The sequence below is a fragment of the Clinocottus analis genome, unplaced genomic scaffold (assembly GCF_023055335.1).
Source record: "Clinocottus analis isolate CAN_PGR_092001 unplaced genomic scaffold, fCliAna1.0.p SCAF_7, whole genome shotgun sequence".
Classification (NCBI taxonomy): domain Eukaryota; kingdom Metazoa; phylum Chordata; class Actinopteri; order Perciformes; family Cottidae; genus Clinocottus; species Clinocottus analis.
Window position 1 is genome coordinate 20,855,179 of NW_027176229.1, and position 12,888 is coordinate 20,868,066.

The 12,888-nt window shown below is 43.7% G+C and overlaps 1 protein-coding gene across 3 annotated transcripts; it reads right to left on the reverse strand.

Annotated features, from left to right (window-relative positions):
- Positions 1-394: 394 nt before the first annotated feature.
- On the reverse strand, positions 395-11,895 carry mapkapk5 (MAPK activated protein kinase 5). Of its 3 annotated transcripts, none has more exons than XM_068605219.1 (14): positions 10,927-11,895; positions 8,150-8,223; positions 5,826-5,901; positions 4,885-4,982; positions 4,662-4,770; positions 4,467-4,556; positions 4,043-4,138; positions 3,787-3,867; positions 2,918-3,105; positions 2,666-2,786; positions 2,432-2,562; positions 1,523-1,638; positions 643-747; positions 395-547 (listed from the first exon to the last, which is right to left on the reverse strand). In XM_068605219.1, the coding sequence occupies exons 1-14, from the start codon at positions 10,960-10,962 to the stop codon at positions 453-455; spliced, it is 1,416 nt and encodes a 471-aa protein (XP_068461320.1). In that variant the 5' UTR covers positions 10,963-11,895; the 3' UTR covers positions 395-452. The 3 variants fall into 3 exon arrangements, with proteins under 3 accessions (XP_068461320.1, XP_068461321.1, XP_068461322.1); XM_068605220.1 differs by having other exon boundaries at positions 639-747; XM_068605221.1 differs by lacking the exon at positions 5,826-5,901.
- Positions 11,896-12,888: the final 993 nt, after the last annotated feature.

Here is a 12,888-nt window from a genome sequence, read left to right on the forward strand (position 1 = left end):
TGGAAACTCTTTGTTTGAATAAATTAAATTAGTCTCAAGATGGTTAAAGGGAAAGAAAACAGAATAAAATTAAATGACTGGGATAAAACATGTGACGCCTTGGGACAATCAGCTAATAAAAATTCCCTCCCAGAAAATAATTTCTTTCACTGATTTTTTTCTCTTTGCTCTTTTTTTCTGTTGCAAAAATGAAAATATAGTGTTTTGTTTTTTTTCAATGTTCTTTGCAAGTATCCATAAAAAAAAGAAAAGAAAATGATAGTACCAACGAGTCCTCTTTGAAATATATCTACAGCTGTACAATAGGTCTTGCAAGCGAATTCATGAAAAAGAACAAAAGAAAAAATTAGCGAATTATTTTTTTTTTTGACATAAAAAAGCCTCTTTACAGATATGGGTTAAAAAGGGTCGTATTAAGCGATATAAAAAGAAGATAGAAAGACAGCGGTTCGCTAATGAGGCTCTTGGAGATTCGTCTTCTCTTCGATGGCCTGTTTCACTATTTCTGCCAACTTCAAGCGGTCGACTTTATCGGAGAAAGATCGTCCTGCAAATGGAAAAAGTTGGTGGTTAGCGACCTGTTAGCTGCTTAAACAACGTAACAATACAGACAAATGAGTCAACGTTCAGGTTTTTACCGACCGTCCCAGCTGAGCCCCTGCAGGCCGTCTCTCAGCTGTTTGCAGTCTCTGTTGAACCTCCAGGCTTCGTACATCACCTCGTTCAGCTTCTCGTCCTCGTTTTCTCCTGGAAAAACAACAAAAAACAGCCACTTCAGACTAGGATAAGAATAACTTACATGATATATATTTATATTTTGTGCACTTAAGTAGCACAAAGTGCCATTTAGTAGCACTTAAATGGCACTTTGGAGTTTTGCTTTCTTGAAGAAATTGGTCGAATGCTCTTATTCTAAGTCGCTCCGGACAAAAGCGTCAGCTAAATAAAATGTAATGAAGCCAATATATTGATATTTTATCAATATCGTGATGAGACGAGACATCGTTATGTATTGTCCACGTCTTAAGGGGACATAGTGTGGTCTTTTCCTGGTTTTAAAGGCTGCATTACGGTACAGTGATGTCATTTTCTGAACTTGCCAGACTTTTAATGAGCCTTTTAATTATTCATTATGTCCTCATTACTGATAATAATTTATCAACAACTTAAAAGTGTAACTTTTCTGGGTCAACCCTACTATATTTTGACAGTGTTGATATATCGAGGTGTAATTAGATTTCAGGACATTTCATTTGCTCAACTACATACTGACCGGTGGTAATGATTATAGCTTAATTACAGGTTTATCTATTAAACCTGTTAAAACGTGGCGGAGTTTCTCGGTATTTTTGGTGTCTTAAAAAGCAAAAATGAAGTGAAAGCCAATTTTTGTTCATCTCCAGCTGACAAAAAGCTTCTTCGATGACTGAAATGTAGATATGGCGTCCGTGGTGTAACGTACTGTATTATAAACGGTGCACAAAGTATTGAAAGTAATGAACAGCAGCGTGTGTTTACTGACCGGCTTGCGGTAGGATACACTGTGCAATGACGTCTCGTAATTTTTCCAGCGCGACGTTGGAGTCTTCCCCTCCGTTCTCCGGGTCGTGAATGAAGAAACCGTCACTGGGCTTGGGGCTGCAACGAGGACACAAAACACACATTTCAATCTCTGCATACGAATGCATTCGCTACAGGAAGGCTCCCGAAACTACAGTAGGGGTCATACACGTTGTGACCAATGGGTTTCCATGACTTCTCCAGTACTTTGCCATGACTTTAAACCAAATTTTCATGACCAAACAGCCAACACGAGTCATGAAAATGTGTTCAAAAGTTATGAAAATGTGTTCAGAAGTCATGAAAATGTGTTCAGAAGTCATGAAAATGTGCTCAAAAGTCATGAAAACGTGTCCAAAGGTCATGTAAATGTGGTCAAAAGTCATGAAAATGTGGTTTGAATTGATAAAAAAAATTGGTCAAAAGTCATGAAAATTTGGTTAAAAGTTATAGAAATTTGGTCTAAAGTCATGAACATTTGGGATAAAATGTAGTATTTAAACTAAGAATGAGGATTCAAAGCATACAGTAAACCTTAAATGACACAAATGAATGAGAGACAATAGTTTGTATAAGAGAATAAACATTTAAATAGATGCCTGTATGTATGCTGCTTATATTTTGAGCCTCTTTCTTTTAAAAGCATGTTAATTATTTCAAACTCAGCGCAAATGAACGTCATGAACACATGAATATAACACGTTTACATTAATTTGACTACACTTTTGGGACTTTTCCAGACCTGGATCTAACAATTTAAGACTTTTCCATGTGTTCCATGACCGTAAGAACCCGGTAATATTGTATTTCGAAACGTTTTAAAAGACACAAGAGGAGAAGACTCGATGCAAAACACCTCAACAAACCGTACCCGAGTAGTTTCCGCTTCCTGAGGATTGGGTTGTTGACAGAGTTTAAAGGCTTCAGGCTGACGTTCAGATCCTGAATTCTCATGTTGGCCAGCTGCTCCGCGTGGGCCTGCTGGATACCAGCGACCACCGCCTGGAAGGTGAGAGGACCGACGGTGAGGAAAAAAGGAAGACGAGGACCCCGGAAACTGCAGCGTGGCCGCACGGCATCGGCGAGATTTGTGCACCCCGCTCACCTTGTCCATCATCATCTGGGCGGATGGCAGCACGTTGTCGAGGGCCTCGGTGCAGTTGAGCCAAGGGTGAGCCAGGACTCCCTCGATAGTCAGCCTCTCCTCTGGCTTCACCTTCAGCAGCCTGCAGAGGGGAGGGGGGACAATCAGACAGGGAAATAAAAAGAGGGAGGAAGACAAAAGCGGTAAGGAAACGCTTCGTTCAAGACGAGATAACAAGCACGCGGAGCGGGCGGGACGAAGAAGGTGACCCACTTGCGTACGATGTCCTTGGCCATCTCGGAGATCTGGCTCCACTCGTCTTCGGGGAAGTCGAAGCTGCCCGTCATGATCTTCTTCCTCATGTCCTTCGGGATGGTGCGACTGTGGTGCTTGGAGTAGAACGGAGGATAGCCGCACAGCATCACGTAGATGATCACGCCCAGAGACCACAAGTCACAGCTCTGTGGAACGAGAGAGAGATTTAAAGAGTAACAATACTGCAAAAAATAAAAGTGGAGATGGAGAACAGAAACCTTGACCGAGGCTGCAGTGGAATAGTCAAAAAAAAAGATCCCTTACGTCTAAACCCTTACCACTTTTCCACGAACTCCGTATAAAAAGTCACGGGGTCGAGGAAAGATGGGAAGGAGAATTCATGAGGAGTTAGGAAAAGGTAACGTTTAGAGGATCCGGCTCCACTTTCACCAACGACGTAGTTACGACGCGACGGCAGATGTTAGAGACGTCAGTCAACAGCGGTGAAACTACAACATCTTAAATTAAAGAAAGCATCTTAAATACTTCATCTGTGTCGATTTAAACAACCCGGTTCATGGTTTTACTTTATTAACGAGGTAGGAATAGAAATGAAAGAAGGGATATGAAAGTGAAACCAAGGTATGAAGCTACTAAACTGTCTCTTTTAAAACACGCTGAATTAAATACATTCTCCCACTAACAATGTCTCATATTTCATCATAATATCTTATGATGTTATGGTTTCTATGCAGTTGAGAATCTGATCATAAGAATATGCAGACGACAGTTTATGAAACTCCACAGAAATAGCGATACCGCGCTGTGTGCAGACACAAATAAAAACAAGAATGAATGCAAAGGGCTAACAGGTTTGGGGGTCTCACCTTGTTATAGGTATAAGGAGTAGGTGAAGTAGGTATGATTCCAGACTTTTCTTTTTGGTGTCTTCTTTGAGCCTCAAGAACCTGAAGAGAAATAACGGATATAAAGGGATGCACAAACACCTGCAGCTTCCATCACGGCTGAATTGACGATGTCCCAAACTGTGTGTGTGTGTGTGTGTGTGTGTGTGTGTGTGTGTGTGTGTGTGTGTGCGCGCATTTGGCGAGCATCTTTGGATGATTGCCGTCCGCTCTTTACCTGAGGCGCTACGTAGTAGGGAGTGAACTGAGGGGTCATCAAGTCTCCTTGATCAATTTTGGCAAAGCCAAAGTCGCACAACTTCACAGGTGCATCCTGGGGAGAAGAAAAAAAAAGAAGCAGAATCAAGGAGAGAACGTGGCGCGAGCACAGAAACATACTTCTGGCTTCAGCGTCGCTTGACATTTAGGTTTTTTTTTTTAGATTAATACATTCAGGTTCCAGATCATTGAAGGGTTGATGATTGAAAAATGCAGGTTGGATATTTCAAAAGCCTGCACATTTTCCGCCACGTACAGTCAGAATCGTTCAATACGGGGTCTCGAAAAGTAAAGATGCAGCTTTACGGTCGAGCAAAAGTTCATTTTCCTTCATCAGTTGAGGTGAATTTGAAGTATTAATGTCCGCAACTTCAGACACTTACCAGAGAGTTGTCCTTAAAGAGCAGGTTCTCTGGCTTCAGGTCACGATGTGCAATATTTAGGGAGTGACAATGTTCCAAGGCTTGACTGATCTACAGGGAGGAAGCAAGAGATATCAGAGACACCACTCCGTGTGTGTGTGTGTGTGTGTGTGTGTGTGTGTGTGTGTGTGTGTGTAAAAAAACGTCTCCACTCACCTGTTTCGTGACCTGACTGGCCATCTTTTCAGTAAAGTGTCTGTGCTGACTGATTCTGTGGAACAGCTCGCCGCCCTCCATCATTTCCATGACAATCAGGAGCCGCGCTCTGGAAGGGAGGAACAAGAGGAGGAGGTGTGGATGTGTCCGGGGGAAAGGAGAAAAAGAGAATGGGACGATGACGGCTCGACGAACATTTTACACAACACACGGCGCTCTTTACCTCGGGCTGGACTCGTGCGGGAACTGGACACTGTTGGCGTAAACCTCCAGGATTTGCACAATATTCGGGTGGTTGGCGCACATCATGTGGAGACGCACCTGAAGAGAATCAAAACGCAGCGTCCTGTTAATTCACTTTAATGTGTTTGTAATCGTAGGAAAGATAACCACAACGGCGTCCCACAGATAGCGATGCATGTGTTTAAACTACAGCGAAGATGACATGTAGACGAAAAAGCTTGTTAACTGGCTGCTTGTGAAACAATGAAAGTTTACGAGCTTAAACCAATAAACAGTCTCTTCTGCTCTCCACGCGGATTCAACCGAAGGCTGCTCGAACGTGATTGGTCGATACTGTTACGATACCGAAATCTTGTCTGGGTTGCAGAATCTGTTTAAACAAATCAAATTATGCAGCAACAAATAGGAAGACTCCTCCCAACGAACTGCTAACAATGATGCAAGTTATTCTGAAAAATATGCAGAAAAGTCAGGATAAGAATAATGTACACACAAAATAATATAAAGAAATCGAAAAGATCGAGGTACACCCTCAAGAAAGACAAAAGAAATATCTTAAAGTGCCTGAGTAACACATTGTGTAGCAGTAATCTGTGCGTTTGCCTATCAGTGACAGTTTTCACAGCAGCAGAAGCTCGTGTGAAGCAAGCCTGTGCCGCTTGTTTTGACTGCACGTCTCACAGCTTAACTGCTGTGTTAAGCTGCTCGATCCAAACACAAGTCTTCTAACGAGATGGGAGACGCCCAAACAGACGGACAAAAGGAGGCACGAGGATGTGGAGGGGGGGGGGGGCGGATTGACGAGGAAAGAAAAACAGGAATTAATGGAGGCTGATAACTGGCAGACGGATCAAAAGCACATTGACACAGCCGCAGACAACAGGCGTTAATCACAACCCGGTACAGAGCAGCGACTCTAACCTCATTCCTGGCCTTGGGGCGATCAATGAGGATCTTCAGGGCCAGCCGCTCCTGAGACGACTTCTTCACACAAACTCTTCACAGGGAGAAAAACAACAAAAACAAAGAGTCAGCAAACATCTCAGTCGACGCGAGAACCCGACGCGTGTCACAGGCGCGATGCCGAGAATAAACAGGCTCGTTTCTGGAGTCTGGCAGGATTTCTTTCTTATTTTCTGCCGTTTGTCTGTGTGTGTGTGTGTCCGTGTGTGCATGTGTGTGACCCAACCGTCACTAGAAAAGACACAACCGGCGAGCCAGGCAGGCATTTTGCAGCCATTCTGCCTGATTATAGAGAAACATCATCTTGACCATCACAGCAAGTCAATGTTATTAATGGAGCCCAAAACTCACATAATGTGTCTTCTGACGGTCTTGTGTATCTTCTGAATCAGTTGGTTTCAGGTGATATTAGCTCACGGCCTCGATTCATACGTCAGCCGCTGATGAATCCCCACGACATAGTTTGTATACCAGAAAGGGACTTTTCCAAATGTCCCTCTTACTTTGCATCCTGGTCACAAGGTCAGACTACTGTTTGAACGTTGTGTGGCTGCACAACATGAGTTTTGCGGTGCTCGTTCAGCTTCATTAGCTTATGACAGTTGTGTTTCCACTGGAGGTAAAGTCGAGGGAACGTGTGCTGTGAAGTTAAATTTGGCCTGATGTAAGACACGGAGACGAGAAAGCAACCGAGCAGATGGAGCTAAGATCAGTATTTTGCCAACATCACACACTTTGTTTTTACAAAAGATGCAGACAAGATTCATATTATGTCCCATAACAGTTAAACCAAATACAGCCGCCCAAGTGCCGTTCTTCATAATCAAGGATGAACGTGTTTTTTAATGACTATCTCCTGGTGATGGTCGTTTTTTTAACTACATTTGCTACCAGCAAAGACTGGAACATTCACTTTAAAACAGCAACCTCTGGCCCTTAAACTCAGATTACACTATTAAAGCATTACTGTGAGAAACGTTCGGCTTCGGCCAAAGTTCACTGGAAAGCAATACCGACCTAATGAATAACAGAGTTAGAGAGAGGGGAGGGGTAAGGATGTGACCGTGTTGTGAGATAAAAAGGAGGTGAGGAGGAGAATCAAAAAAAAAGATTAGCGTGAGCTCTAAGTCTCCATGAATGAGACAGTGTCAGACAAACAAGTTGAGAGTCGGCTAAAAGGAAACGTGAATCACAGAGTTCAAGAATGTGTTCACGTGGAGGACCGATGAGTCAATTTCTCAGTATCCCCGTCACTTGAGGCCGAAACTACACATGCTAGGGAACAACAGACTGATACACACCCATGACAGCTTGAGGAGCCGACAACACAAATTCACACATTACGATCTAGCTGGAATCTAGCGAGGCAGTCAGACAGAAGGAAAACGTCACAGAGCTGGTTTTTTTTATCATTGATCCCTCGTGCATCCACAAGAATCCACCGTTTGGTTCAAGTGTCGCTTCTCAAAAGCAGATTAGTCGCTTTGAACTAAATTTCTTCCACGTAGAACCGACTAGACAAAAATACAGCAACTTGAACAGGACGCTACAGTCCCCTGGGTTGCGTCTGAGCCAAATGAGCCCCAGAAAGATATATTTAATGTCTGTACTGTCTGGTACCACCGACTCAGCGTTTTTCAATTTAAAGTGTGCAAGTGTTAAATCTCCGTAGATTTTAGAAGCGGCAGACAAAAGAATTAAAAAATAATCAGTGGTGGATCAGAAAAAATAAATAAATAAAACTGAATTTCACATCCTGGTTAACCAGCAGTCTGTCAAATTCCCGTTAAGTGAAACGCATTTGGCCTTTTCACGACCTCAATATGTGTTAATGCGTCGAGGATAAAGTCAAACTGTGCTGTTGAAACGGTGCCACATCGTAACACGCTGCAATAAAACCCCATGAGGAGGAGACATGTAGGAGGGTTTTCATTTCGTTTTGGCAGCAGTCACAAAGTTCAGTCTATTTAGCGAACTTTCTCCATCTGCTCTGACATTATACTCAAATCGGAGCGTGGCTACAACTGTGGTTTCATCCTGCACTGCAACGGCTGGGCCACTACGTCAATATTTATCTCTCTGTCTCTAATCCTGTCGTGGGGTTTACGACACAGTATTTTTGGATCTTAACAAAACTAGAAAGCAATCTGAAGTCGACGCCGCCTCTGCTCTCACACGGCTGGGCTCAAAGCCGGCACGTCGAGTCTCATTTTGGTCCCCAGGTCTGTCGGTGCGACGCGGCTCTGGCAGCAGAGGTTTTGACATCAATCTGACGCACTCACCTGACGGGTCCACTGATGCCGGCGCCCAACTTCTGTGTCCAGTTAATATTGTACTCGTCCAGAATGGATGTCTCCTGTCAGGGAGAAGAGAAAAAACAGCGCCCTTAAATCAGATGTTTGGAAAATAAATGAGAAATTGACTTTTGTGCAGACCAAGGAACCGCTCTGCTGCCTCGCCCACAGAAAAGTCTGAGCTCCTGACGAAGTTCCCCTATTATCTTATTTCATCTTCCGGGTGAACATGGCGGCTGGTCCCCTGAAGGCTTTCTCCCTTTTTACCCCCTTATTGGCGGTAAAAGCCGCTCTGACCTGAACTCATCAGCCGCTCTCTGGCACCCCGCCGCGTCTGCCACCACACCTTGTTTTTCACTAAACAAGAGGCTCGGTTCAGCAGTCCGTCTGGTTCCCTCCCGTTTTCCCCGAGATCGGCTCCCTAGTCAGCACGAATGAGACGGACTTAAGCTCGCGACTTGGCCCTCGAAGCAACAGAACGGGGCCGGCCAGCTCAATTAATCAAAAGAACCAGGATGGAGATGGGTCCCAAAGCCAATATTTTAGACTGGTCAACTTTCCTGGGTTTAAACTTCCATTCAAAACATTTCCTTGACAGGTCACAGCTGCTAGCATAACAGCTCTTAGTACCAACGATAGCCATGTTTACGTTCACAATGAGGGGAGGCCTGAAGGGATGGGCTGTCAGTGTTGCCGCACTTTCTCGCTCGATTCTTTTGAGCTCGCATCTTTCATTGGAAGAGAGTTGGCAGCACTGGTCCAGTCCAGTCCAGTCTAATCTCAACAGGTATGTTTTTACTGTTCACAGTCGGCATCAGCAGGCACTAGCCCACTGCCAGCCACTCCTGTGAGAAACGAAAAACATAAATTTGTACTTGAAGGACCGTTCCCAATTAGTGTCAGTCCGTGGAGTATTAACTTAAGGCGCTTCTTCGCGTTTCAAAGACTTTTCACGAAAGTCAATTTAATTACTCCCCATTGTGTTAGCGCTACAGTTTGCTATAGCAGCCTTATTCATATCAAAAGTTCACAATGCTGATGATCCTTAATGTAGATGGACTGACTATTATCTCTCTCTCACACACACACACACACACACACACACACACACACACACACAGGATTGCAATATTTTTTCCAAAGTGTGCTGTATTTGAGTAAAGATGGTTAAGAGCCATTCCACACTTGTACCAACCCCAAACTAAGGATCTGGAAATTATTCAACTTGAATTATCTGAGAATACATTGGCCTTGGTCAGCATAGTGCAGTAAATTGTTATCCGCTGCCAACAAGCACCGTATTTCTTCCTCCCTGTCGCTTCCCAGTCCAATCTGGGCCATGTGGACTGAACGCAGACCGACGATAGTCCGGATTCACAATGATTGTGTAACATAGTGACTCTGGGTATCTCAGCTTCACAACTACCCAGGGGTCTGCACCATAGTCACAACATCTTTAAAAGTTCTGACGTCACTACGACCTAACATTGGCGGTTCGGGATAATTGAGTCAAACAAAGCTGGTGGTTACTATCTTAACTATTTGTTTTGAGTACCAAATAGTGAACCAAAAGTAGACTTTGGTTCAGTCCAAAGTTAGCCAACGAACCCACTGATCCTTCATCATGATAACTTCCCAAGTGTGTTCCAGTTCTCAGAGCCAACCCCTCAGTCAACCCAGCATTAGGCACACACTGACCCAACTATGAAAGCAGGGGGCCAGGGACACTTGGGATCACATTTTACGGCTTTCCTAAATGCCTGAGCAGTGACACATTGACACACTGAGCATGTGTGACCATGACTGTGTTAGAGATGGAGCAAAGCTCCACACAGTAATGTGTCACACAGAAGTACAACTTTGCACAAAAACACTGTTCATCATGACTGACATTTCTACTGACGTGTGTGAACTGCACACAAACTCTTATGCAGGTGTGCTTGTTTTCGCAGCCGTCATTTGAGTCATTATTAGAGCAATAGGTAATTCAGATTGTGGAGACAGAATTAAGACTAGGTTCGTTTGAGATGAACCGATTCCGCGCAGAATCGATCGCACGCAATGCATGACGGTCAGATGTATGTCTGACGTGTATTGCTCTGACATCATGCACTCGTGGTCAACGATAATCGAGGCGGCCGCAGATCTTAGAGCCAGGCGCTGCAGTAGTTCTCCACCGACTGCGTGGCCCAGTGCATGATGGGAAATGCCCGGCTGTCACCAGATCAGAGAGCTGATTGGCTCTTAGATCTGACAGCAACCATGTGTTGTAGAAAATCCATATTTTATGTGTAGTTGTGATACTTAACGCTTGATTTTTGACGATTAATCTCTTGTCAAATCTGAAAATATATTTTGTGTTGTTGATAATAATAAAGCTTATATATCTACATAAATATATACTTACAAACGCATATGAATAAATCTGAAAGAGGCAAGTAAACTACAAGTAGCCTACAGATCGGAACGAAACGGAAGTGACTGGTTCTGTGACTTCCGGTGTTATATTTATAGGTATCTGAAAAAAGCCCGATTTGACCAGTTTTGTGCTGATGACGCTGCTCTCGTCTATACGATACAGTCATGTTGCACACACACCCAAAAACAAAAAACAACAATAACGTCTACTCCCAAAGATGAACGTTAACAGCATTTACTTCAAACTTTATTACATCAAAACCCAAAAGTTGACTATTACTACAAGTGAAACATCACTCCATTGTCTACCTGCATGAAGCCTGACATAATGACTTTGTGAAGATTACCTTGATGAACTTGTCTGCGTTGTTATCCTCCGACATGGTGCTGAGCTCTGGACAGATGGAGTCTTCCTCGCCAATCTCAGACACCCGACAGACACAACGCGGGGTTTTGTCTGACCTTCACACAGTTTCGGGCCGGACCCAGCCTCGTTTATAGCACTACTTGTGACAGAACAAGGCCATCGGGGCGAAAGGATACCCGGCCGCCGATCAACCAGCGCGGAGCTTCGTTTACTTGGGGATCTGGTGTCCACCGGCCGGTCCGATGTAACGTTAGCTCGGGCCAGCAGGGCTCACAACCTCGGGCTCCGACTTCCAGTAGTCCTAACCCCAGTGTGGTGACCATGTAGAGTGCCAGACTCCGAGCAAGGTGAATACAAGAAAAAAAAAAAGCCGAGGACGAGTCCAGTGTGGACCAAGCCAGCACTTTTTGGGAGGCGCACAGTGTATTTTTAGCCGGCGCAATGAGAGCAGTGCTCTGCTAAAGCTGCGAGAACGCCGGTAACTATAAGTAACTAGTGCCGCTCCATCCTGGGATCGGGGTGTAGGGGGGGTGAGGGGAGGGTAGACGGTTACACAACGAGGGCAGCCGAGAGAGACGTAGCGCAGACCCGGTGACACGACCTGAAGATCGCCGATACGGTCCTCGACTTAGCGCAGGGTCGGTCTGACACGACGAGCACACCGTGTTCCCAGAAGCACAGCAGCCTATTATGTCGTCGAGCCCGAGCCCGCTAACGGGCCAGCGAGTTAGCTTAGCTGGCTAGCTCGTCTCCCGGCCCGACTCCAAGCCGCGGACGGTGACATGCTTCCGTGAGCACGGAGGTGATGGATGTCAGCGCTCCTGCGGGACTACAGCGCAGTCTCAGAGGTGGGGAGGGTTAATGGAGGGTGTTTTCAGAGGTGACCAAGGAGATACACACATCTCTGCACTGTTTAGCTAATCCCACAGTTGCTTGTCAAAGGGAATACCGTCGGCTGTATATAAGGAGGGGAATACACAACCCGGGTGCCCGTGTTGAACGCCTGATGGAAAAACTATCGACATGTTTTATAAAGCGGGACAACATGTGAATTGGGTTTGTTTTTTTGCAAATATATTTGTATTTTTTTACGTATTAAGCGTGAAATTTTCGGTGCATTTTAAAAATGAACTGTTTTACATTTTTATGAAATAGATTTGGAAATGGTCAGACCCTAGTGGGTCCTTCTAAGGACCCATATTGTTTTTTTCAATAAACTTTATTACCAGTGTGCTTTTTACATAAACAATAGGTAAACTTCAAATACAGTATAACCCCAAACTAGCTGAATATATTATGCATTTCACACATCAATTAAAGTAGAATAATACAAAATTAACTGATCAAAGTTCAAAGCAAACACACAGTTTGGAAGAGGATGAAGTTGTCGTGACGAATCTTGTTTTTATGAATGAACAAAAACCAGTTCAGCTTCTGTATCAGTAACACAGGCAGCAATTATATAAGTACATGAAAACTAAATACACTATTTTAGTGTCTCTTAATGTCACACAGGGCAAAATATCTGTTGTTTCTATATTACTTTAATAAAAAAATGCAAATATTATTGAATTTTAATTCAACGAGAATAAATAATTTACAGGTGTGAAAAGTAATGATCACTTTGCATTGCACTTATCTTTTACAGTTCATATGCAACTGATTTTTAATGACGGATTGAATGAACTTCAAAATAATTGAATTTGTATTTGTTAGTAAATGAATGTGATGTGACACCCTCAGATAACGTTGTAAGGATTTAATTCTCTCTGAAGTTAAGACCATTGAGACCAAGGAGGTATAGAACTAAAGGAAGGGGTCTGCCTACAAGAAGATGCTGAACCAACATTAGGTTGGAATTTGCTTTTAAAACAGTGGCAAATTATCTTTATTATTTTGTGAATGTCAACTGATATTGAAAACAGATGTTCTCAAAAGAGAG

Excerpts from the sequence above, each read along its gene's own strand:
- mapkapk5 (XM_068605219.1), bottom strand. The coding sequence starts at position 10,962 with ATGTCGGAGGATAACAACGCAGACAAGTTCATCAAG. Across the intron at positions 8,224-10,926 it reads ACGCAGACAAGTTCATCAAG|GAGACATCCATTCTGGACGA; the intron begins GTAATCTTCACA and ends TCTCCCTGACAG. Across the intron at positions 5,902-8,149 it reads GGCATCAGTGGACCCGTCAG|AGTTTGTGTGAAGAAGTCGT; the intron begins GTGAGTGCGTCA and ends CTCCCTGTGAAG.